This window comes from Engraulis encrasicolus, unplaced genomic scaffold (genome assembly GCF_034702125.1).
Source record: "Engraulis encrasicolus isolate BLACKSEA-1 unplaced genomic scaffold, IST_EnEncr_1.0 scaffold_47_np1212, whole genome shotgun sequence".
Classification (NCBI taxonomy): domain Eukaryota; kingdom Metazoa; phylum Chordata; class Actinopteri; order Clupeiformes; family Engraulidae; genus Engraulis; species Engraulis encrasicolus.
This window is the reverse complement of record NW_026945786.1, coordinates 644,827-672,098: the sequence shown is the minus strand read 5'-3', so window position 1 is coordinate 672,098 and position 27,272 is coordinate 644,827. Positions and strand designations below refer to the sequence as shown.

The 27,272-nt window shown below is 42.9% G+C and overlaps 1 protein-coding gene across 1 annotated transcript in view; it reads right to left on the bottom strand.

Moving 5' to 3' along the window:
• The window catches only part of LOC134444236 (E3 ubiquitin-protein ligase TRIM47-like), a 30,798-nt gene extending 3,726 nt beyond the window's left edge, over nucleotides 1-27,072 (bottom strand). The window contains exons 1-4 of the mRNA XM_063193601.1: nucleotides 26,491-27,072; nucleotides 22,252-22,347; nucleotides 4,502-4,735; nucleotides 3,961-4,109 (exon numbers count right to left, since the gene is read on the bottom strand). Of these exons, the coding sequence (XP_063049671.1) occupies nucleotides 3,961-4,109; nucleotides 4,502-4,735; nucleotides 22,252-22,347; nucleotides 26,491-27,072 (1,061 nt within the window). The remainder of the gene's footprint in view (nucleotides 1-3,960; nucleotides 4,110-4,501; nucleotides 4,736-22,251; nucleotides 22,348-26,490) is intronic.
• Nucleotides 27,073-27,272: the final 200 nt, after the last annotated feature.

The following is a 27,272-nucleotide window of genomic DNA, read 5'->3' as shown; positions in this document are numbered from 1 at the left end:
TTACATTGGCCTAAACATGAACACATTATGTACACACACGCGCGCACGCGCACACGCGCGCACGCGCGCACGCACGCACGCACGCACGCACGCACACGCACACTAGTGTTGTCACGATACCAATATTTTGGTACCGATACCGGTATCAACATGTATTTCGGTACTTTTCGGTACTTTGAAAAAAAAAACAACAAAAAAAAACAATATATGTCCTGTAATGCAATATTTATCCAGCTCCCGGTACAAATCATTACATTACATTACATTGCATTTGGCAGACGCTTTATAACCAAAGCGACTTTCAAAAGAGGACATAATCAAGCCAACATCACAAGCAAATACAAAGTGCACAGGAGATATACAGAACAACAAGTGCAGTTGCAAAGAGGGGTTAGTTGTTTGGTTTTTTTTTTTTTTTTAATATAAAGAGTAAATAACGAGTACACACACACACAAACACACACTCACAAACTAAACTAAACTAAACTAAACATCATGTCAGGAGTCTGCCCTGGGGCAAGGCCAGTTCAGGCATTAGTCTAGTAGATTCTCTCGAAAGAGGAATGTCTTTAGTTGTTTCTTGAAAGCTGCAAGAGATGTGCTCAGTCTTGCTGCCTCTGGGAGACTGTTCCACCACTTGGGTACCACAACGGAGAACAATCTTGACTGGGAGTACCTAGAGCGACTGGATGGCAGAGCCAGACGGCTTGTGCTGGATGAGCGCAGTTCTCTTCCAGTAACATAAGGCGTTAGTAGGTCCTTCAGATAAGCTGGGGCCGTTCCTGTGATGGTTTTGTAGGCAAGGGTCAATGCCTTGTGCTTGATCCGGGCGGCGATCGGTAACCAGTGCAACTCAATAAATAGAGGAGTAACATGGGTCCTTTTGGGTTGATTGAAAATCAACCGTGCCGCCGCATTCTGGATCATCTGCAGAGGCTTTAGCGCACAAGCAGGTAGACCTGTCATGAGTGAGTTGCAGTAGTCAACGCGGGACAGGACAGTGGCCTGGACCAGTCGTTGTGTAGAATATTGTGTCAGCACAGGTCTGATATCACACCAATCTCAATATAACACGGTAATAATAGTCTACTCTGCACTGAAACAGTAACATTTTTTTAATAATCCCATCCAAATCATTTTGTTAAAATGATACAAAATACAAAAACATGAGTGGATATTTATTTGGATAATACACATCACATCATAGTAATTTACTTTTAATTCAAATGTGATATGGACTGTTAGTGAATGTGCAGTGAATTATTTCTCACTAATTTTCTTGTTTTCACTGCTGGTACATTTGAACCAAAACCCCAACTCAATATTACAGGAGCCACTACTTGCTGTTCCCCAGCACTTCAGGGGTTAATCTGAATCTCGCGCTGATCCAATCAGAAGCGCCTCTCTCTCTCTCACTCACCCACTCACTCCCACACACGCAGCAGCAGGATCAAAAGCCTCCCTCCTTATAAATGTGCTAGTTGTCTCGTAACCTAGCATGTTTAGCTAACTTGCTACAGCCAAAGGGTGGATTCACAAAGCAATCAAAAATAATGTCACTAATGCAAATTCTGCATACAGTACAGCATGATACTATTCCAACTGTAAGTTAAAGTTACAAATAAAAGTGCTTAGCAATCGCTAACGCTAACCGCTATTCAGTTTGGAGTGTTTATAAGCAGCAGCTGTTGCCGTTTGCCACATTGTTGCATACCGGTACTTTTCAAACGCAGTATTGTACCGTTTTAAATGCCTTTGTACCGAGGTACTTTTTTATACCGGTATACCGTGCAACCCGGGGGGCAATCGCTATTCCGACATACCGCTATTCCGACATACCGCTATTCCGACAGCCGACATACCGTAAGGTTAGGGTTAGGGTTAGGGTTAGGGTTAGGGTAACTGTATGCACTCTCCCTAAACTTAGTAAAAGCTGAGCAACGTAGCACAAACCAAAGAAATTGCATAACTCGCGCCGGTATTCCGACAATAGACATCAATGTCGGAATAGCGACATGTCGGAATAGCGCCACGTAACCGTGCAACCCTAGCGCGCACACACACACACGCACGCACACAAACAAACACAAATACACACAATCCCCATTACCATCGTAGGGAAGCATGAAACAGACAGGTAAAGATGGGGGTGCACTCTGTGCGTTCCTTTGTGGAGTGTGGATTGATTACTGCCAGTGCTACTGATAGATTTTGCAGGGCCCAGGACAAAGTCATCTGAAAGGACCCCCACTCAACACATACAATGTAATGGCTAATCAATGATGTGCCTTCTATCTCCCAGGGCCCAGGACAACATACCAATTTGTCCCCCACTCCGTCGGCTGGCCTGATTACCGCTATGGTGTTTTACAGCTACAGTATAAATCATAAATCTAGCAAAGGTCATCAAGCTGTTCAGAATGTAGCTGCCAGGCTTCTTACCAGGACATAGATGAGTGATCACATATCTCCTGTTTTAGCCCAGACTTATATTAAGTGAAAGTGAAAGCCCATTGGGAAACTCCAACTCCCATTGTCATTGTGACACAGCACTCCACAGCACACAAGTGAACACTGCACACAACGAAATTGCATTTATGCCTCACCCGTGCAAGGGGGCAGCCCTCAGTGACGCCCCATGGGGAGCAATGCGGTGGGACGGTACCATGCTCAGGGTACCTCAGTCATGGAGGAGGATGGGGGAGAGCACTGGTTGATTACTCCCCCCACCAACCTGGCGGGTCGGGAGTCGAACCGGCAACCTCTGGGATGCAAGTCTGACGACCTAACCGCTCACCCATGACTGCCCTTATATATTAACTGAAAAAAGTAAGAAAGATTGTGATTTTGGTCATCGGTAGGCTAATGAGTGATCGGACGAAATAAAAATGCAGATCGGAGCATCTCTAGTACAGAGTGTGCAGAATTATTCTGCAAACAAGTTCTCTGACCATATCGTCCATTCTTTTCAACACCATCACCAACCTGAACATGAAAACCTATTAGACTTCAGCATTCCATTATTAGTAAAATAAGAGCGAGTATGATGAAGAGGAGTCCAGCACCCTCTATCAGGTGGGAATAGTTATTAGGCAACTTACTTGTCCTCAGGGAAAACAAAAAAAGGGCTACAAAAGCAATCTCCTTAGATCTCACCCTCTCTTTTTGTACAAATGTGCATGAAGTGGAATGCTTAGGTTTCCATATTCATACAGGTCGGTGTTGGAAAATAGGCATACAAAGGACAAATAACTCTGCATACTGTGTATTTGGATATGCCGAATGTTTGAGGCAGTTAGATGTCCTCAGTAATTACTTAGTGGTGCCAGGATACCCTTACTGTCTGCTCTTCTGACTGGGAGTTCAGGATCAGTATCTGCAGACCAACACAGAGACACACATTCACCCACATGCATGGCACATCCAAAGACATTTGAGATCAGGATCGGGACATCCGGTCATTGTACACACACACACACACACACACACACACACACACACACACACACACACACACACACACACACACACACATACTCATGCACACGAGCAGACACACACACACACGCATACACACACACACACAAACCCACCTTTGCACACGCACACACATACGCATGCGCACGTGTGCACACACACACACACACACACACACACACACACACACACACACACACACACACACACACACACACACACACACACACACACACACACACACACACACACACACACACACACACACACGCACAGTAACTGTCCAATGATCCAGTTCATTTTCAATTAGTGTGTTTTGAATACTCACACTGTATGCTCTGGATGATCTTGACATGTGCGATGGCTTCAAGATAAAAATAATAAACCGTTAGATCGTTAGACACCTGTCACTTTGAAAAGCTTATTGAAGATGTCTGTTATGATTTCTGTTTTGCCAAACCTGCTGCAGATATCTTGACTACTTCCTGCTTGAAGACTGACTGTAATTTCTCCTCCAGCTGCGTCTTCAGTGCAGACACAGATTCCTTCAGGGGCTCCAAGGAGAAGCTTTGGCTGACAGTCACACTGAATGAAACTGTGCTGTAAGGACTCTCAGTGATGGACACAATATTCTGCACAGAGAAACACACACACAAAATAGGGTGAGGTAGAAAAACGCACACACAAAATAGGGTGAGGTAGAAAAACGCACACACAAAATAGGGTGAGGTAGACCTACTGACATGAGCCCTTGGTCAGCATTATATAGACAGCTATATTGGCCGTATCGGCAGGGGCGCTGCTAAAAATGTTGAGGCCCATGAAAGATTAAAATTTTGCCCCCCCCCCCCCCCCCCCAAAAAAAAAATGACAAATTATGTTATCAGCATCCTTCCAGGGGCCCTCTCAGTGCTGTTGGGCCCTTGTACCACCTTTCCCCCCCTCGCGGCACCCATGTGTATCGGCACTGTGTTTGGTCATGTTTTGAACGCTGTAAACTTTAGAGTCTAATAATGTTGTCTACCTTGAGGAAATGTATGGGATCCTGTGTCTGTGAAAGCTTCTTCATCTCAGCATCTGTCCTCTTCAGCTCAGCAATCTCCTGCTCCAGTCGCTTCAGGAGTCCTTCAGCACGACTCACCTCAGCCTTCTCCTGAGCTCTGATCAGCTCTGTCACCTCAGAGCACCTTCTCTCAATTGAGCGAATCATCTTAGCAAACATCTTATCACTCTCGTCTACTGATGTCTGTGCACCAGACTGATAAGACAGACATACAGACACACACACACATCAAGAGCTGTGCTGACATCAACATTTAAACTGAATCTTAGGCCTGGGATAAGCTTGCTGCAGAATATGGGTGTGTGTGTACATGTTGCGTATTTCAAGTCAATTTAGCATGTGGTAGCACACTTGGCAGGTATACAGATGCATGCATATTATTATATTGACAAAATCTTCCGAAATTCCTAACCACCTGCTGGCGGCCACATTTTTTTTTTTATTCCTTTATCCTTGATCCATAGCCGTGAACTGCCACTTTGCGCTGAATGTGGCAAACCAATCACAACGCAGAGATGTATTTTTAATCAAAGCAGACGGGGTTTTGAGGGAGTGGGGACAAAGCTCGGGACGCTGGGACTGCACAACAACAAGAAATAGGTCAGAGCGTCGGTCTATAGGCACAGGCACGGTTTGACAGACAACGGGTTGTTCTCATCAACAATCTTCAGCTATATCGTTCATCGGGGCCAGACGAAATTAAACAGCAATCTCACACTAAGTCTTGTTTATCAGGCTAGTACAATGGTGGAAAATACGTATGAATGTAACCCCTGTTGGCAAACTGTGCCCTATCCCTCCAATATCATGCATAGTGCTCAATTATGTTATAGGCCTACAACAATATTGTTTTTCTTATCTCATAGGCAAATAAAATGCTACCGCAAAGTGCATGTGCAATGTAAAAAGGTGTATGTACAAACTTAGTGATGATGTGAGATCTTGTTGTTACTTTTTATTAACCCACATTGCTAATTAAGATTATTAGCTGGGCCAATAAAATAGTCCATAACCCAATTTAATTAATAAGACTTAACCTGGGCTAACACCAGTTGCACAAGGATAACCACCCGCCATCTGACATGTGTACATTTACCATTTTACTACTTTAATAATTAAGAATATAGAAGTACTTGGGTATTAATTATCACTATGTAATACTTAGTTATTATTATTAGTTAATCGGACTCAATCAGCCATAATTATATATTATCCGTCTTTGTGCAGGATAAACAGGAAAAGGAACCAGAAGCCAGGAAATCACAGGAGAAGACGAATGCCGTTGCCATTAAGATAGTTACATGTATTGATACATTGCAAGTGAGAGAGCATAGTAACTACGTTATTACAGTTAAGCATCGCATAACCTAAGTTCCTAACAATGGTGGCCAAATGCCCCATGTGAAATAGTATAGCATAGCGACCGTTAGCACCAGGGCTATGCTGCCCAAATGGCAGCTTAACTCATTGGATCAGTCCAGACCTTCTGTCTGCAGGCCCAGCTACCCAACCTTCGGCCATGTCAGTGTGGACTGACCCTCAGCTATACTTGTGCTTGAGCCACTGAAAGAGCAGGGACTCTTGACACCTTGACTGATTTACGACAGGACAGCTGACAGTCTTTAGGCACACAGAATGTCTCCATTGGCAGAGAAGCACATTTGAGGGTAAAACATCTCTAAAATGAAGATATTCTACAGTGAGTCCAATATGTATTTGATCCCTTGCTGATTTTGCCGGTTTGCCCACTAATAAAGACATGATCAGTCTATAAATTTATGATAATATGTATTCAAACATGGAGAGACAGAATATCAAAAAGAAATCCCAGAGAATAACTTAAAATAATATATTTTAATTTATTTGTATTTAATTTAGGCAAATAAGTATTTGACCCCTCTAGCTAAAGAAGATAAAGTGCTTTGTGGCAAAGTCCTAGTTGTCTAGCACTGAGGTCAGATGCTTCTTTTAGTTGATGACAATGTTTGTGCATATAGTAGAAAATATTTTTGCCCATTTTTCTTTGCACATTATCTCTAAAACATGAATAGTTTGTGGCTGTAGCTTGGTGAATAGGAGGTTCAGTTCTCTCCATAGAATTACTATAGAGTTAATATTTGGAGACTGTCTAGGCCACTTCACGACTTTAATATGCTTCTTATTGAGCAACTCCTTCGTTGCTTTGACTGTATGTTGTGTATTATTGTCATGTTGGGAGATCCAAAAATGGCCCACCCTTCAGTGTAGTGGTGGAGGGAAGGACGTTTGCACTAAGGATTGCACATTACATGTCTCCCTCCATCCATTCGTTGACGATGTGAAGTTGTCCTGTGCCTTGGCCAGACAAACACCCTCAAACCATAATGATACCACTTTCATGCATGATGGTGAGGAGGGTGTTCTTGGGATCATAGACAGCAGTACTCTTTCTCAAAACACATTGAATTGTGATAATGCCAAACAGCTTGATTTTGGTTTCACCTGACTACAGCACCTCCTTATCATATCCTAAACCAGTCTGATGTCCATTGGCAAACCTCAAGTGGGACTGCACAGGTTCCTTCTGAAGTAGAGGTACCATGTGTGCACTACAGGATTTTAAACCTCTGTGGCATTAAGTGCTACCAGTAGTTTTCTCAGTGATTTTGGTCCCAGTAGCTTTGATATCATTGCCTAGTTCATCCCGTACAGCTCTAGGGTGATTTATTTCTGTTCTCATGATTATCAAATCCCTACAAAAGGTCAAATCTTGTATAGAACCCCAGACAGGCTGATGGATAGTCATTTTGTATTCCTCACATTTTGGAAGAAATGCATCAACAGCTGGGTCATTAATACTCAGTCTCTTTCTTGTGGCTTTGCAGCCCATTTAGTCTTTGTTCAGGTCTAAAATCGTGTCCCTGATATCATTTGACCACTCTTTGGTCTTTCCCATGCTGGTGAGGTTGGAGTGTGACTGATTCACTCATACTATGGACTGATTCTGCTGATTCAATGTGTCTTTTATGCATGTTAGTATGTACAGGTGTCTTTAATTCATATGACAAGTGCCCAACTGGTCTGTGGGCCCGGAACTGTTATCAGTTGGAAGGGGATCAAATACTTATGAAATGGATATAAATTAATATAAATTCTCTTCAGTTAATTTCTGTATTTTCTCTTTGATATTCTGTCTCTCCATATTAGAATACACATTATCATAACATTTATTGACTGATCTTGTCTTTGTTAGTAGGCAAACCAACAAAATCAGCAAGGGATCAAATACATATTGGACTCACTGTACATATTAAGATGGTATGTTAATTCCCAATAAATAATTGTAAGTATTAATGAAGAAATGTAGTCAAAACGTCGACAATCTATTTCTGATATTGCCCAAGGGACACCTCATACGCTAGTACTATTAACCACACAAATACAGTACACCAAGCGCAACTTGAGCGATTCCAGCGACAGAAGTAATTGACTTTGTACTGAGTCGCTGGAGAGAGAAGAGACAAAAGCGTTTTGGGCGACTATAGCGATATGAGCAACTTGAACGACAGTTTGTAGTTGAACTTGAGCGAATATTAGACAAAGGAGCTATGATACGGTTCGGCACAGCAAGAGTAAGTGTACATGTAACCAACAAAATCCTGTACGAGGGAATACTAAGGGTGAGCGAGAGGATAGCTGTAAGGAGAATGAGACTTGCAGGACATTGCCAAAGGCACCCAGAACTGTCAGCCAGCAAACTGGAGCTATGGGAACCGTCACATGGGAGCCGGTTAAGAGGACGTCCCACACTAACATTTGTGGAAATACTCAAGAAGGACGCCGGAGCCCAGAGTACCAGTGAAATTAAAAGATATATGGAGAATTGAGATGACTGGAAGCAACGATGAAAGGCTCGTCTGAGGACAACCTAGAGACAGCCACCACAGCAAATGTCGGAATGCTTGCATTCTGTTTTTCTGTTTTTATTTGATTTGTTGTCGTTGTTGCTTGCTCTGTTCTACGGGGTACATTATGTCGCCTCTCCAGCTAAAAGGAAGGCACGCCACCTGAGGATGCTGCTGTTCCCTGTCTTGGCTTCCATGGAGCTAAATGGAAGGCACTCCACCTGAGGATGCTGCTGTTCACTGTCTTGTCTTCCATGGAGCTCATGGAGAAGCCAAGTCACTTCCTCCGAACAGAGCCATACTGCCAAACACAAACATATGCATTCCGAAATAAAGCTTCTGGAATATACCGATCTCTGTTTCATGTTTGACTAGAGTGGATCTGACAGAACTTGGATAACTACGATGCATCTTAGATTTATGTGTAGTGTTAGTGCAGGTGACTCACTAGCCGTGAACCTCAAGAGTACTTTCGAACGCAACACAAAACAGAAATAAAAGTATGGAATCCAAAACTTATGTTTAATGTCTTTCTTTACAGTAACTTAAAATCATACAAAACAGAATATGAATTCTAGCTCCTATAGTCCGGCAGATTAGACACACAAAAGGGCCTAATCGTGCACTTTTGAGTAAAAGCATGAAAATTGGTACACATATCCTTCTCGATATGCTGATTAATATTAGCGTTGGAGGCGTCGCGAAAAATGAAGAATTTTCAAGATGGCCGCCAAATACAATATGGCCAACCCAAATTAATGAAACTACCTGACACGTTGTTGTAAAAGCATGAAAATTGGTACATATATCCTTCTTGATATGCTGATTAATATTAGCATTGCAGGCGCCGCGAAAAATTATGAATTTTCAAGATGGCCGCCAAATCCAATATGGCCAACCCATATTAATGAAACTACCTGACACTTTGTAGTAAAGGCCTGAAAATTGGTACACATGTCCTTCTTAATATGCTGATCAATGTTATCGTTGGAGGCGCCACGAAAAATGCTGTATTTTCAAGATGGCCGCCACATCCAATATGGCCAACCCATATTAATGAAGCTACTGTACCTGAAACTTTGTTGTAAACCCATGAAAATGGATGCCCAGTTACTTCTTTATATTCTGATTAATAAAAGAAATGGAGGCATTACAAGAAAGTTTAATTTTCAAAATGGCCACCAAATCAAATCTAGCCAACCCATATTAATAAAACCATTTATGAATTTAACACACACTTTGTAGTAAAAGCATGAAAAATGGTATACATTTACCTCTTCATATGCTGATTAATATTTGAAATGGAGGCATAGCAAATAAAACCTGAATTTTCAAGATGGCCGCCAAATCAAATGTAGCCAACCCATATACATTAATCCTCCAGGCACATTGTGGGATATACAGTACCTCTAGCAGTTAGTGACGACTTCATAGGCCTTGTGTTTAATATGCCTCTCATGACCACAAATTCAAAAGGGTCAAGATTTCAAGGTTGCTAGACAGAAAGTTCAATTGATTTGTCAATTCATGGACATGGTTAAAACATGGTTAAGAAAAGAAACTAATAATTAATTACTACTTCTAGCTGTACTTCAAGGTTTTCAAACGAACTGCAATCCTGTCCCATGCATGTTGTATGGGTATGTCTTGCCTGGTTAACACCAGTTGATCTCACAAGTGAGATACTCTGAAGGTTACATATGCAATTTCTGAGGAATGGAATCCATGCTGTCTTTCAGATCAGAAAGTGTGCAAAGCAGCATGGGATTCCCCAGGTTGTAGTATATCCTATGGCCAACATCAATCAAACTGCCAACAATGCCTAATTAAAAGATACACACAAACTTTGAATAAATGGTGAATGGCACAGTTGGTGCAAAGTCAACTCAGGGTATGTAAAATTGAGTAACCTTGGACAGTATTAGGATTAATTTTTTGGCTATAATAATGGTGTGCAAGATTTGGCTTATGGTGAACCCCCATTTCTGTATTTGTAGTTCAAGGTATGCAAACTATGCATCATATGCAAGGTGAAGTTGATAAGATTTGATTTAACCCCCATGTTGAGGGGGGACAAGATTTTGTTTTGTTACCTACAGTACTTGAATGAAGGTTGTGCACATTTATTTCAATGATAAATGGCTCAAATCCATTGAAAATGTGACTAAAATATTTATTGACTCATCAAAGACTACAAATATGTTTCTACTACAAGTACAGAGAAATTTATACTGAGATAAATATAGGATATTTTATGCCCATTTATACATCTATGGGTTGGCCATATTTGATGTGGGGCCATCTTGAAAATTCTTTTGATGATGTTAATACAATAAAAAGATACATGCTTTCACTGCAAATTGTGCCCTGGTTTCACTAATGTACTGTAACACAATATGTAACACTACATATCTATATATAACATTAGTAGGGTAGGGTTTGATGTTTCGAAATTAGGCTATGTTAGGATCACTTCCAGAGTAATCTTTTTTAGGACTATTACTTGTGTGTGTGTGTCTGTGTGCGTGCACGCACTTCTCACGTGAACCCTTCTACATTATTATACATATCAATAAGTATATGTGTGCTGATTGCATGCTCCTGCTACAAAGTGCATGGTGGTTTCACTAATATGGGTCAATCATGTTTGATTTGTCTGGAAAATTCTGAATTTTGTTCATACCTCCATTCCTAATATTAATCTGCACATAAAGATGTAACTGTGTAGGCTACCAATTATGATGCTTTTACCACAAAGTGCCCGGTAGTTAATATGGGTTGGCCATATTGGATTTGGCGGCCATTTTGAAAATTCTGTGTTTTTCACATCTAATAATCAGCTGAAAAAGAAGGAAATGTGTAACCATTTTCATGCTTTTACTACGTGCATAATGGATTCACTCATCTGCTATACAATTCCTGTTATATGGGTTGGCCATATTTCATTTGGTGGCCATTTTGAACATTTCAATTTTGGTTTTACGCAACTATTTAATTTCTAACATTAATAGGTACATCATAGAGTATGTATTTACCAAATTTCAGCCATTTATGACGCAGTGCATGATGATTTCTCACTAACATGGGTTGGCCATATTGGATTTGGCGGCCATCTTGAAAATACAGCATTTTTCGCGGCACCTCCAATGATAACATTGATCAGCATATTAAGAAGGACATGTGTACCAATTTTCAGGCCTTTCTACAAAGTGTGAGGTAGTTTCGTTAATATGGGTTGGCCATATTGGATTTGGCGGCCATCTTGAAAATTCATAATTTTTCGCTACGCCTTCAATGCTAATATTAATCAGCATATCAAGAAGGATATATGTACCAATTTTCATGCTTTTACAACAACGTGTCAGGTAGTTTAATTAATTTGGGTTGGCCATATTGGATTTGGCGGCCATCTTGAAAATTCTTAATTTTTCGCGACGCCTCCAACAATAACATTGATCAGCATATTAAGAAGGACATGTGTACCAATTTTCAGGCCTTTAATACAAAGTGTCAGGTAGTTTCGTTAATATGGGTTGGCCATATTGGATTTGGCGGCCATCTTGAAAATTCATAATTTTTCGCTACGCCTTCAATGCTAATATTAATCAGCATATCAAGAAGGATATATGTACCAATTTTCATGCTTTTACAACAACGTGTCAGGTAGTTTCATTAATTTTGGTTGGCCATATTGGATTTGGCGGCCATCTTGAAAATCCTTCATTTTTCGCGACGCCTCCAACGCTTATATTAATAAGCATAGGAAGATAACTAATTGTAATGTGACGGTCAAAAGACTGTGATGCTCCTATCGCGGCTTCTGTTCTGGCATTCTTCATGCGTCCTGATGGTTCTATGTGTATATTAAAATCAGCAGCCAATCAAAATGCACCACAGTATCAAGCTGTCTATTATCTAGGTAACACTTCTAAATTACAAAATTCTGCAAAATATCGATTTCAAATATAAAATCTATGTACATAACTAGAAATGCATTCAGAGAACGCAGACCTCCGCCAAGGAAGTTCAATTCGTTTTGGACATAGGTATAAAGTCATGATGTGGTTTCATGCATTTAGGCCTATTAGGCTACATAGCATTTGTGTTCAGGTAATTGAACGGTCAAGTCGTAACCAAATTACAGTTCTATCGGTCTCTTTTATCATTTCCATGTCCTCTAGCTGTGGTCTGTTTAGTTCACCTTTGATTGTTTTATTGGCAAAGTGATTGTTCATGCTATAGCCCAGTGTTTCTCAACAGGGGTGCCGGGGCACCCTGGGGTGCCGCGGGCCCCCCTCAGGGGTGCCGCGGAAACGTGGCTGATGAATAAATTATGTAATATAAAACATATTTGTCTACATTGACAAGTTAATGCTAGTCAGTGGAATCTTTCATCTGTCATTTACGCACAATAAAGTAAATATAGGTTGCACCAGTCAGCTGCAACTTCGAACGTAGGTTGTGTGACGTCTCCAAATATGTTACTTTTCTAAGCTTTTGTGGTATCCGATGCGATGCCATGTTACAGCTTATTGCTTAGGGGTGCCATGAAAATGTTCAGTATTTGAAAGGGTGCCTCGCCTAAAAAAAGGTTGAGAAAGACTGCTATAGCCTATGCCTTCTGTGATTTGCAAATGCACTTAGGCCTAAGCCTTGAAGCTCATTGCTACATATTACTCACATTGTGGATGATTGGCAGCATGCCTTTCATTAGGCTACCATCTAAAACAAAATTAAAATTAAAAAGCACAATTTTCATTGGCCAACACCCATAGTAGGCCTACAGCAGTGCAGCGGTCCCCAACCACTGGGTCGCAGTAATAGGCCTATATATAGTCTTTGAGCCGTTCACTTAATTATTGAATCAGAATGAAATGTGCAAGAATCCCCTTATCCAGTGGCAGTGCATGGATGGTTGTGGAGTGTCAGTTATTGTTTTGGGCTATTTCGTAAGGCTAAACAAACTTTTGAGAGGTAAATCCACTTGTATCATTTCTAGCTGTTTCAATATCGTGACACCAACGTTGTGCTACAAACGCAATTGCTTAGCGATAAACATGTCGACTCGACTGGTCGCAGCTAGCAGAATCATTGCCTACCCCGACACTATACTTGTTGGAGAAGTTCCTCCTACCTGTGAATATCGAGTCATGTAGTGTATGGGAATCAGTTCATGAGGGTTATTGCGAGTTGGTCTTGGCGCTTTGGGCAGACGAGCGGCACCCGGGCCTGCTCTCTATTTCGGATTGAAAATTACTGTTCGCCGCATCTCCAGCGTTCATTCGTTATGAAGTCTAGGAACTAGTCTATGGAATGTTTTGTAGTGCTGATGGCTTCATTGGGGAAGCAGCAAATCGCAGCGAACTAACGCAATTCGCGCGCGCCTTTCTTTGAGCTTCATTTTATATTAATGTTTTGTGACAGCATTGTGAACTTAAACGATCTGCGAGGCTGTAGCTAAAGGGGGATTCATACTTGTCGTGACTGGCGCTACCCTCCTTCATACTTCACTCGCGACCTCACTCGCGACCTCACTCGCGCCGTCACGTGACCCAAAATGATGTCACACGCCGTGGCGCGAGCTGCTGTGTCGCGGCGTCGTGCACCCCACATTTTTTGTAACTTGTCGTGCGCCACCAGCGACCACGCAGGTAGGCAGACAAAGCAGGAGTTGCGAAGAGAGGCTACAACTACTGTAGGCTACTACAGAATGGATCCTGTATCATTTTGAGGATAATAAAATGTCATAGAGAGTTATGTTATCTTCTCTCTTAAATGTTGTTCAGTAAAACAATTGTTTACTTTGTTCAGAAGCACGTTGTGTTCGGCGATCTATTTATAAATTCTGCCGCCAGAACAATGCTCTCACATGGTCTTGGAATGATCTGGCAATGTAGGCTACAACAAAAAATATATGTTTCAATGTGGTAAGTCACAAGTCAGACGTTCAGTAGCCCTACAGCAGCCGTGTTTGGCTTTCTATTTTATACATCCGTAGAACTCACGTTGCGAGTTGCGAAAAATACTGCCGTTTCTCTCATGAACAGCAGAGGGCACTTCCGACAATGCGAGCGAAAGCGCTTTTGAAGTATGAATAGTCTGTCGCAAGTGATGACGTCATTAATGGTTCTCGTGCCACTCGCGACAAAGTGCGCACGTGAAGTATGCAGAGCCCTTAAGGCTGCTTTTTGATAGCGATTTTGACTCCGGTAAGAATTTCACTTCAATGCTCTGCCCCGTGTGCCCCAATGCTCTGTGTGGCTGCGTGAAGGTACTGTAGGCCTACGCCAGTTAGTAAGTGGGGCTGCTCAGGGCTCCTCCTCAGTGGTCCTCGCGCGCCCTGTGGCAGGCCATGTAATAGCAGCGTGACGAACACACACACAAACTCGGACGATCACAGAACCTCCTGGCGGAGGTAAATATACATATCACTTAAAACAGATAAAATTGCTCTAACATATAGTAGCCTACCAATAGAAATGTATGCATGAATGAATGTGACCTACCAGGTCAGGTTTTTGGAGTAGTTGAAAAAAGAAGAAGCCGAGTTGACTGGGCCAGTAGTCATCTGGTCAAACCTGATATGACCTTAGAGACACTATAAGTACCACTCCAAAGGAACCTTTCAATTTTTACCATTTTTATTTTGTTTAAGGCCCCGGGGACCATTTGTTTATTTTAAGTGTGCACACTGTTTTATTTTATTTGGGTTTTACATTATTCATCTGTAAACAATATACAAAACAATATACAAAAACCAAATACATGTTATTTACAAATTCTCGCACTCAAATCTTGCCTCAAATAAGTACTTTACAGGGACAGGTAATAGAAAGAGTGTCAAGTTACAAATATTTAGGCTTTCTAGTGGATGAAGACCTAACTTTTAATTTTCATGTGAAAAATTTGGTGCGTAAATTACAAATAAAGTTAGGATTTTATTACAGAAATAAGGCATGTTTTAATGTTAGAGCCAGAAAGGAGCTAGTCACTTCTACATTTGTCTCTGTATTAGACTATGGTGACATTATTTATATGCATGCTTCTAAATCTGTGCTACGGGCTCTAGATTCTGTTTATCACTCAGCATTACGCTTTATTACTGGAGCCAAATACTCAACCCATCTTTGGCTACGTGTACATGATGTTTTTAAGTCCGATTTAATAAATGCGATTTAAATAGATCGGATTAAGAGTTATTTTGCGATGTGTATACATGGCACTTTCACTTAAATGCGATTAAACGTCTGGGGAAAATAAAGCATTGCGATTGGACTGAGGACGCACGTGCTGAGCGAGCCAAATAAGGCACGGGGGTGTGGTCCAATGCCACCGAGATGCAGGTCATCTTCCCCACGAAAATCGTTGCCTCAGGCGGACTGAAATCACAACATTTCCCCCTTTCTCCCTGGATCATTTACAATGCTACATTAGCTACCCTGTTAGCATAGAAAAACGAGTGGTCAAATAGTAATGTGGAGTAACTTTGTTGTGCTTCATTACTTCGTGGGGCACTTTTACATCAATATATGGAAGCCACAACATTTATAGTCGCTTAGGGACTTTAAATTAAGCAAAACTTTCATGTGAAAACTAACAGGAAGTGCCGCCATGTTTTTCTCACTGGCAAAGAGCACGGCCTTTTGGCGCCATCATGTGGTCAACGAGCATGCGTGGAACGACTGGATTTATTGTAATTCCGAATAAAAGGTTACATGACAGAGGAACGTGTTTAATCGGATTTAAAAGAGGATTAAACCACCCACTTTAATCGGACTTAAGTTTAAATCGGAATAAACTTAAATCCTGTTCGGTAAGTGTTTACATGATATTTTTAGAGTGGAATTAAGATTTAAAGTGAGTTAAATCGGACTTAAGTGTCTCATGTAAACGCATAGATTGTGACCTTTATAGTCTGTCAGGTTGCCACCCACTGTCAGTACGTAGGCATCTTCATTGGCTTACTTTTATTTACAAAGCAGTCATTGGTCTGCTTCCCTCTTACTTGTCATTGTTTTATTCCTCAAAAAATAGATATAATCTTAGATCAAAGGATATTATTGTCTTTAACCCACCTACCCCTAGAACCAACCTTGGGAAATTAGCATTTCAATACAATGCCCCCTCAACCTGGAATGAACTTCAGAAACAGCTAGGACTAGACGTCTTCATTCCACTGTCTGATTTTAAGGCACGTATTGCGGACATCTTGCAGTATCAGTGTGAGTGTTTTTGAGGTTTTGTAGTGAAAAAAAAAAAAAAATCAGCGTAGCATGTCTTATTTTCATCCTGTAAGTGTCTGCATTGGTCTATGCTTCTTGTTAAGTTATGTCCTTGTTGTGTATTTTATTGATGAGCGCTGTTTGTCTTGCTTGCATGTTTTTGTTATGTCCTGCATGTTTCTCTATGGTAATGTCTTGCATGTTTTTATGTCTCAATCTTTTATGCTTTGCTGTCTGGATATGTTGTCTTTGTGACTTGTTTGTTTCTGTCTGTACTGTGTGTCGTATGGAGTGCGTTTTGCGTCTTTGCTGCTCTTTTGGCTAGGGCACACTTGAAAAAGAGGCAACTGCCTCAATGTGTTTTTACCCTAGTAAAATAAAGGAGAAATAAAATAAAAATAAAAAATAAACAAGTTTTCACTCTAAATTTTACTTTAATTTTACTTGTCTGTCTTATTATTGTTGCTGTACACTCGCACCTCTCGTATTTAGTTCAGCCAGAAAGACTCCAGAGAGATGAATTAGTTTTAAATGATTTAATGTTAACATTGTTGACATAGAATTGACAGAGGGTAGGTAGTCTTTGGCGTATGTCCAATCATCGGCCCGGGTCTTGGGCCAGCAGAACCAGGAGAGCCTGCTGTAGCTGTGCAGCAGGAACTGGACCTTTAACCCCCCGGACAGGAAGACTAGACCAACCTAGTGGTGGTGGGGATGGTGGAGGAGCTTTTGAACCGGCCGTACCTGAGCAAGTGAGAGGGTAGAGTTAGACACGTCACTATAAAGGAAATGGTGACCGCTGATTGGCTCTGCAAAATGCGCACGTGACTTTCGTCTTCCTGGCAGAACTACCGCAAGCTCTCATTTCAGCCAGAAAGACTCCAGAGAGATGAATTAGTTTTAAATGATTTAATGTTAACATTGTTGACATAGAATTGACAGAGGGTAGGTAGTCTTTGGCGTAGGTCCAATCATCAGCCCGGGTCTTGCGCCAGCAGATCCAGGAGAGCCTGCTGTAGCCGTGCAGCAGGAACTGGACCTTTAACCCCCAAAACTAAGAGGGCCAGGTTTTAATCCTGCCGATAAAGATTAAAATGCTGAGAGAAGGACGCAACTTACCCCCAAAAACAGAGAGCAAGGAGAAGAGGAGACAAATGACCCACCATAGGTGACGACTGGAACCTACCTTGAGCAGATAATGGGAAGGGAGAATAACTGAGATAGACATGACATTATGAATGTATGCAGGAACAGCCACCCCTAGTGGCCACACTGTAGACATGTAATACACCAACACCACCACCAGTAGTTGTAGCAGACAGACAAAAGGTCATGCAGACACGCAGGAGGACCCTCACGTGGAAAGCTGCACAGGAAAATGACTTTTTCAATTAGGCGAGCTGCATTTTTTCTTTTCCCTGTTGTCTTTGCCACGGCTAGGCAAGCAGCATTTCCCTTTCTTAGCCACGGCTAGGCGAGCAGTATTTACAGGGCTCTAACGTCACTTCATATAACCAGCCAAGGTGGCTGGTAAAAGTTATTGTTGCTACCCGAAGACATACTGACCAATAGGGAAAAGTGGCTTGAAGGTTTTCCCTTCGGATCGGCCAGACTGAACTTTCACCAGCATTTGGCTGGTTGGCAGGTGTTAAGAGCCCTAGTTATTTCTCCATAGGCTACTTTGCCACTGCTAGGCAAGCTTAATTTAATTTATTTAATTTTTCCTTTAATAACCACGGCTAGGCAAGCAGCATATACAGTATGCTCTTGGGGCAGCAGAATGGAGCAGAAACCCTCCCGGGGGCAACCAACAAGGCATGGACACCTTTATGGAGAACAGTATGAGAGCGAGAGAAGGACAGAGAGACAAAGGCAACAGTGGTGCAAAGGGCGGGGAGTGATGGCCTAATAGTACAAGAACCAGCTCTGATATTTATGGGCGAGAGAGATGACCTTATTGAGTATTAGATAGGCCAACCAAAACTTGAGCTTCCCAAGTGAACCGTAGACCGGTCCGTTATAAGCAAAGCATAATGTGGTGACAAAGAAGAGCCTGTGAGGGAGTCTACGGAGAGCCTGTGATGGAGTCGCGGAGCTGGCGCGCAAACACTTGTCTTTTGATGTCGTCCTTTACTAGGCCTATATGCTGAGTTAAGATCAAGTGCGAAGTTAAAACAGACTTTGCCACAAGCAGTAGGCTACCAGTGCAAGGGTTAAGTGTTGAGAGAAATATTTCAGTTCAAATGCAAATCAGTCAACAAGAATTGAGCCCTCTACTTCCTAGCTTCTCTCCCAGCCGGTCTACCGGTGCATCAATGCCAATGAAATAACCACGCAGCGCTGTGAGACCACAAGAGAACGCTGAGCTGAGAGCCTTTATAAAACATACAATGCAAGGCATATAGCTGCTACACCTGGCGATGGGCAGGCATAACTGGGAAGTGTGGGATCGCGGGGAAAAGTGCAGGAAACCGCAAGATGCTTAAGGAAGACCGCTTTGAAGAGAGAGCCGAGGGAGCAATGGATAGGCCTAGGTCAAAAAACGGGATGCCCGCGAGAATGGACTTAGACTTATCCTATGGGAGGTGAATAGAGATGAGCGAAAACAAATTAGGTTAAACAGAGTCTCGGAGGTACACATACAACCAGATCCCAGCTGACGTCCTACTGAGAGAATATGTTGAAGATGTGCCAGGCCGTCTAACTTGTAATTACTGAAGACGTGTCAGAAGGAAATGCATGCAGCATAGAATCTCTGGGTGTGAGCATGGCAATGGGACCCGACCTGTGAAGGAGCACGACCATCTGAGCTCCTGGAAACAGAAAGACAGAGTTTATGGTCAGCAGCAGAGTCGAAGTTTGTTACTGCTAGGCAAGCATTTTTTCTTTTCCTTTGCCACGGCTAGGCGAGCATTGTGGTCCACTGACAGGACTGGCATGCTGCATATAGGGCCGTGTGGCCATTTAAAGTTTAGTAGCCTACACATTAACCCCCCCAAAAAAGAAAACATCCCTGGTCCACTTTCAGCAATTTTAACTGAGACAGGTGTGCGGCACTCAAGGTGAGCCACGAGAAGCTATGCGCGATGTTTCCACGAGTCACGCAGACTCCCCATACAGTCTCCAGGTGGTGGCGTCGACCACTGTGCGGTCCGAGTTGGCCTATGCGGCATGCATTCATCAGTAGCAAACCTAGAAACATCTTAGGAGACAAAAGAACGAACATGGCGAGAGATTAAGGCATTGTTAACCGTGCAGTCAAAGTGATTCTACATGATTGTAAAAGAGCGGAAGGCCTAGTTCAGGCTGCCTGTTGTGCAGATTATTGTTAAGGCAGTTTTATGATGTATCCCGAATCTCAACAACAGACATGCCACTCAGAGAAACATAAGTTCTTGCTTGAGAAATGATGGCTTATGGCTGCATCCCCGACTATGAACATTTTAAAGACATTATTCTGGAAGCCAGATTACCCGCATTCCTGGGACAACCTGGACAACAAGTGCGCCTGACCAAAGAAGTACCTAAATTAAGGGATGAGGGACGTGAAACAGACAAAATTTAAAGACAGCAGTAAAACATTAAAACACAAGCATTAATATGACACACTGTGTAGCTACACTAATAAAATAAAGAGAAGTCAACAGCAATAACTAGACGAAACATGTTCCTAAACCATCGGTGATACACAATGGATAAAAACATACTATAAAATAAGGCCAGCTAGCGTCATTAGTTTAGTAGGACAGTGTTTACCAACCAGGGGTACATGATGTACCACTAGGGATACGCGAGCAAACTGCAGGGGTACTTGGAAAATGTAGTTTTAACAAATGCATGAGTCGCATAGTCGCACTAGAATAGAAAAAGTGAAGTAAAACAAGAGTTAGGGGAAACTCATGGCACAATGAAAAGGCTTAGGAGGTGCATGACACAAAAAGGGTTGAGAAACGCTGTTGTAGGCGAATGTCACCGGAGAAAGCCCATCGCGAATAGAACAGAACAGGCGGGGTTTTAAAGCCTCGCAAGGCCGCGCATTGCATCTATTGTAGGCTATTCTCAATCATGAACGCTACTCCACCAGCGCTAGTCAAAATGTCCCGCACGTACCGACAGCGAAACCGAAACAATGAATTGCATGGGCGACATAGTTCTAGGTAGAAAACGCACGACTACACAGAATAAAAGGGCTTCGAAACATCTTGTGATAAAGCGCATGACTGAGGGCTAGAGCAGACCCTACCTACACTTTGTCAGTTACACCACAACACGTGCGAAGCACATCAGTCAATCAACAATCACAACATAAACCACTAACTTAAGACGTTGGGTCAAGAAAGAGAACATGACTACTGACTCCGATAGGCGATTACAGGGAGCACTCCACCTGTTAAGCAGCCAGTGAGAAATAGGCAATAACAGTGGCAGCGAGACTAGGCATGCAAGTAAAATGCATGACGATAACTGAGAAGTATTGCAAGTAGGCCTAATGCTGTCAATAGGCCTACATTTTAAGGGATTTCCCTGAGGACGTGAGAGGCAAACCTCACGGACTCATGGCACTTACGCAACCTAAGAGCACAGGCGATTCCCGGGAAGGGAGTGTCGATTGTCGGCGGCTGCAGGTGCCGCATCAGGTGAGCCTCCTTGGAGTAATTGACACCGTTCTCACCTCTGATGTCTCCGCGGGATTCCAGTTGTCGAGAAACTAAAACTAGCGCGCATGAAAGACAGGGCAGAGGAGAACGCTGCAAGATTCCTAAAAAGTAATACAATGTAACCAAGACGCATCCGAAGTCAGTTTCCCCAAAACCGTTTTACAGTCAAAGAGCCTGCCTCGGGGACTGGTGAAATGGCACGGAACCTTCGGTTGCCAATGTGTAGGCCTATTGCTAAGCATGAGTGGCAGGAGAGGCGACGGCAAAATAATATTCCTGAAAACGACAATAGAGGAGAAAATAGGCTGCGGTTGTACTAAGAAGATTTAGCGCGCACAGCTTTTGAACCGGCCGTACCTGAGCAAGTGAGAGGGTAGAGTGAGACACGTCACTATAAAGGAAATGGTGACCGCTGATTGGCTCTGCAAAATGCGCACGTGACTTTCGTCTTCCTGGCAGAACTACCGCAAGCTCTCATTTCTTCTGATCCAGGTCCTTGGTATCATTCTTTATCTTTATTATTGACATATTCTGTCGCTTCCATCGCTTGTATCGCTCTTGCTGCACACTCCAGCGATTCTCCGTCGCTTTATCTAGTCAACGCCATTGTATTTGTCTGGTTAGGCTTAAATATACTACCGTAGAGTTTTTGGGATACGCTTCCCAGTGCGTTCTGGGGAAAGTATGTGCAGTTGTGTGAGTAATTTAAGTCTCATAGCAAGTATATGCTGGCCCTTAATCCTAGCAAGCAATGTCCATGTTGTGAGCAGTGGTGTGTAGTGTGCACAGACATGCTTTAGCACCACTTGAGGGGGCAAATTCGTAACATTAGAGACTTTGGCAATCAGCATTATAGTGTCAGTGATTGTGTCACAGTTCATCACAACTATCTCACTGCATAGACAGAAATCTACTGCAGATTGTCTTCTCCTCTGGTCAGTTCTCACCTTGAGAGTCTCCACAGCCTTCCTCAGCTCCTGCAGCTCCTTCTCCTTCAACTGGATTATCTGCTGGCATCTCCTCTGGCTCTGCCCCAACCCCTCCTGGAACATCAGGAATCAAAGCAACAATAAGAAACTATTGGTCCAGTTGTGCATACAGTAAGTGTAGTAATCTGGTGATATCCATCATTTGAAACTTAATTTGAATGGACAGGGTCATCCCTATGTTTCCCGGGTCCTATGTTCCCCAGGTCCTGATCCCAACAGCCCTTAATACACTTCATGCAGAAGTTATGTCCACATGGAATCGCCACTGGATCCCTCAACAGCTCCAGACAGACTGGACAAGTGAACGAGTCCTCCAGAGAAAAGGCTGATGCCATTGTGTAGTTCTTTTCAACAACAAGTACACACTACGAGAAGCAGCAGCAGAATGGGGCACCTAAGTCACGCCCTCTACTTCCTGGTTCATGGGGCAGAGGGAGTCAAAAAATGATTACTGGACTTGAAAATGAGTGATTTTTGGATTTGTGGTACATAGGTGGAGGACCAAGGTTTGGATTGGTGTAAAAAAAACCACTAATTTTCAAGCCCAGTAATTATTTTTTTACTCCCTCTGCCCCATGAACCAGGAAGTAGAGGGCGTGACTTAGGTGCCCCATGACAGCTGACTTCCTCAGAACACTAAGTACAGTGATGGTACAAGAAGGAGATACCCTGAACTCCGCCCACACAATGTAAATGGATGTGCTCAAGTTTGGGTCTCCTAAGGGGGCGTTGTCCCCCCTTCTTCTTCTCTTACTGTTGCGTTTGGTGGCAGCTGACAAGGGTTGCGTATTACCGCCATCCAAAGGGCTGAGGTGGGATTCGTAGTCTGTGAAGAGGCGTGGCGGAGACGGATGGGATGGGACGCGTCGCTCATGGTAACTGCCCTATAGTAATCCCAGTTGACATTCACGTTGTTTTCATTGTACATTTATTGTAATATCCTGTCATATATATAGGCCTAGTATTTATTTATTTGTGCATGGAAGTCCTTGTATTGTGCACAACCCTTCCAGGTGCAAGGCAGAAAAACTTGACCAATACGAAAAGTTCATTAAACATCGCACACTGGATACTTCTTTTGTATTTTTTCCCCTGAGCGAGCAACGCGTTTCGCACAGTGCGTCTTCAGATTAGCTCTTATCCCAGTGCGTCTTCGGGAACCTGAAGACGCACCGGGCGAAACGCGTGCCTTGAAGAGGGGGGGAGAACAGTAGGGCCTAGGCCTACACAGTGTGCGGTGTTTAATGCACTTTTCGTATTTTGGTTTGTTTATGCAACTCCAGGTAGATATCAGTTGCTTGTATGCAGTAACTGTTGCAGTTGTCAGTGTCACATTAGTTGTCCCCTTTTTTGGCTAGGCAGTGATCGGAATAGGCCTATTCGCGAGAAGTCTGTAACACTTTACATGGGACACCATATGTGTATGAAATAGCCTACTACAGAGATGTCAAGGCTATAACCTAGGCCTACAATTTGAAACGGTGATGACATTTAAAACCGAGTCAAACGGCCATAGACAGCATTGTAATGAAGGGTGTCGTAACGGCAGCTGGAAAGAGATGGAACTTTAATTTCACGACGACATTCTGGCTTCAAACTCGCCCTGGCCGCTTCCCTATTTAACTTTAGGACTAAAATTATTCAACCATTTCCACAGCAACGACCAAACTAATCACAGTTCCTGCAGCAGTAAAGACAGGACTGCAAGTGTGAGCGAAATCAGCACAACAGTAGACCTATAACAGTGGTGTAGTCTACTTTTTTATGGTGGGTATACTGTATATTTGAGCATTTTTTGAAGTGGCTATACTGAATAAATTTGTGCTATTCAAAACAATGGATCAATCAATTTTACGTGGGTATACTGAAATCCCTGAAATTTAGAAGTGGGTATACTCCGTATACCCGCGTTCTACGTAGACTACACCACTGGCCTATAAAGGAATAATAAACAGTAACGGAAATACCGTGACCTGAAAAGTGCGCGGAATTGGGAGCCTTTTGTCGGTGAATTGCGCTGACTAGCCTACATTGTGAACATGCTGGACGTTATCGCCAAATTACGATAGAAAGAGCAACCAATGTTATGTAATATTGCTAGGCCTAATTACCTCATCTACACAGTTGCTGCTACCCAAAAATATACGATGGCATAATTAAATAGTAGCCTATGTGAAACACACCTGTGTTCCGTCTTTGGATGATGTGCAATGAATAAGACACACAACACAAACCTATTTCACCCCTTTGTTTTATTTCAAGGTGGAAGTGTCGAGGAGGACACACGTCAATTTGCATTTTGACATCCGAAATCTGAACTGTCATCCAAGGATTCAATCCCACAAATGCACTCTAGAGGCGTAATTCACTCTCAAACTCGGATGGTCTCCTAAAGGGGCGTTCACCTGACGTCAACGGGATACCGGAAAACAACGAGCCTGACTTATCTCCTTCTTGTACCATCACTGCTAAGGAGGAGCCCAGGGAGGGTGGGGTTGGGGATTGGCCAATCAGAATCATATTTGTTATGAGGGAGCATACAGGCAGGAGCAGGTAGAATGAATGTGGGTGTGGTCAATCAGGTTTCTATTCCTGCTTGGAAGAGGACGATGACACAGTACATGTAAAACTCGTTGGACGAGTTATTTGAGTCACGTGTAGAAAGACACAAAAAATACTTTCAGAGGTAGGAACAACTTTAGTGTGCTTGCTACAGTCGTGCTCTTCTGATAACACACTTAAGGCGGATTCATACTTGGCGTGACTGGCGCTAGCCTCCTTCATACTTCACTCGCGACCTCACTCGCGCCGTCACGTGACCCAAAATGACGTCACACGCCGTGGCGCGAGTTCGTGCACCCCACATTTTTTGTAACTTGGCGTGCGCCACCAGCGACCATGTAGGTAGGCAGACAAAGCAGGAGTTGCGAAGAGAGGCTACAGCTACTGTAGGCTACTACAGAATGGATTCTGCATCATTTTGAGGATAATAAAATGTCCTAGAGAGTTATTTTATCTTCTCCCTTAAATGTTGTTCAGTGAAACAATTGTTTACTTTGTTCAGAAGCACGTTGTGTTCGGCGATCTATTTATATGCTCTCACATGGTCTTGGAATGATCTGGCAATGTAGGCTACAACAAAAATCTATGTTTCAATGTGGTAAGTCACAAGTCAGATGTTCAGTAGCCCTACAGCAGCTGTGTTTGGCTTTCTATTTTATACATCCGTAGAACTCACGCTGCGAGTTGCGAAAGATACTGCCGTTTCTCTCATGAACAGCAGAGGGCACTTCCGAAAATGCGAGCGAAAGCCTGTTAATGGCGCTTTTGAAGTATGAATAGTCTGGCGCAAGTGATGACGTCATGAATGGTTCTCGCGCCAAACGTGCCAAAGTGCGCACGTGAAGTATGCAGAGCCCTTTAGGATCAACAAAAAGGGTTATAAAAGGGTTCGAAAAAAGGTTCGGGTTTAGGGATAGTTTTGGTCAGGACACAAATTTACAACTCAGAATCATTGCATTATGACAGGTTAGGTTTAGGGATGGTTTTGGGAAGGGCTCAATTTCGTAATCCAGGTCCTGTATATTTAGATGTTCTGCAGAGCCAGATAGAGTGACTGAGATGATTAATTTGACTCTGCTGTGGCTCTTGGTAGGGTACTGGGCTGCTGCGCTGGCTACCTGGGCGGGCTGGTTTTATGTATCTCTTTTTTGCAATCAAAGTCTTGTATATTGAGATGCTTCACGGAGCCTGATAGCGTGACTGAGATGATGAAACAGCTTAAATTCTTCACACGAAGCGTCTGCTGTTAAAATTGCTCTGAAAAGGACATGGATGATGCCAGATACCGATGTCAGAATGCAGATGGGCGTTTTACCCTCTAATTATTTTGGGAACATTTTAACTATTAAAAAATGATTTCATGTTTTGATAGACATTATGCCTGAACCAAACTGCCTCTGAACCTGTAAATGACACGTTATACTGTAGGGCCTATGGCAGGTCAGAGGCTACACTGAAGTTGGCCTGCAAATGGTTTACAGAAGGATAGACATTGGACCTTATATCTCAAAAACACTCTCTACTTGAATGGGGGAAAAGTTCCTCCATAGTCAACATTATTACGTTTAGTGAAGCTGAGCATAGATAAAGTAAGTCTATCCATGAAATAAAAATTACCATAAAGCCACAACTTACCTTTTTATGACTCCACTCTGCCGTAGCTGTGATCGTGTCGTGGCCTTTATGATCGTCCACCATACACAGATAGCAGATGCAACTCTGGTCGGTGCGACAGAATATTTCAAAAACCTTCTTATGACGAGGGCAGATCCTCTCCTGCAGCTGGCCTGTGGCATCGATTTTGTTGTGATTTGTACCGTGAAGTTCATCGTGAGTTTTTAAATGAGAGTCACAGAAAGACATCACACACTCCAGACAGGACTTGACAGCTTTTAGTTTTCTCTCGTTGCAGACGTCACACGCCACATCTCCAGGTCCAGCATAACAGCGAGCAGGAGCAGCAGCTTGGATGCTGGTCTTCCCAAACTTCTCCACCATTTCAGCAATTAGAGGATTTTTGTGGAGAACAGGCCTGGCGTCGAAGGTGTGTTTGCACAGGGGACAGCTGTATTCTCCTTTCCCATCCTCCTGATCCCAACAGCCCTTAATACACTTCATGCAGAAGTTATGTCCACAGGGAATCGTCACTGGATCCCTCAACAGCTCCAGACAGACTGGACAGGTGAACGAGTCCTCCAGAGAAGACGCTGATGCCATTTTGTAGCTCCTCCGAACAGCAAGTACACACTGAGAAGCAGCAGCAGAGTGACAGCTGACTTCCTCAGAACACTAAGGAGGAGCCCAGGGAGGGTGGGGTTGGGGATTGGCCAATCAGAATCATATTTGTTATGAGGGAGCATACAGGCAGGAGCAGGTAGAATGGATGTGGGTGTAGTCAATCAGATTTCTAGTCCTCC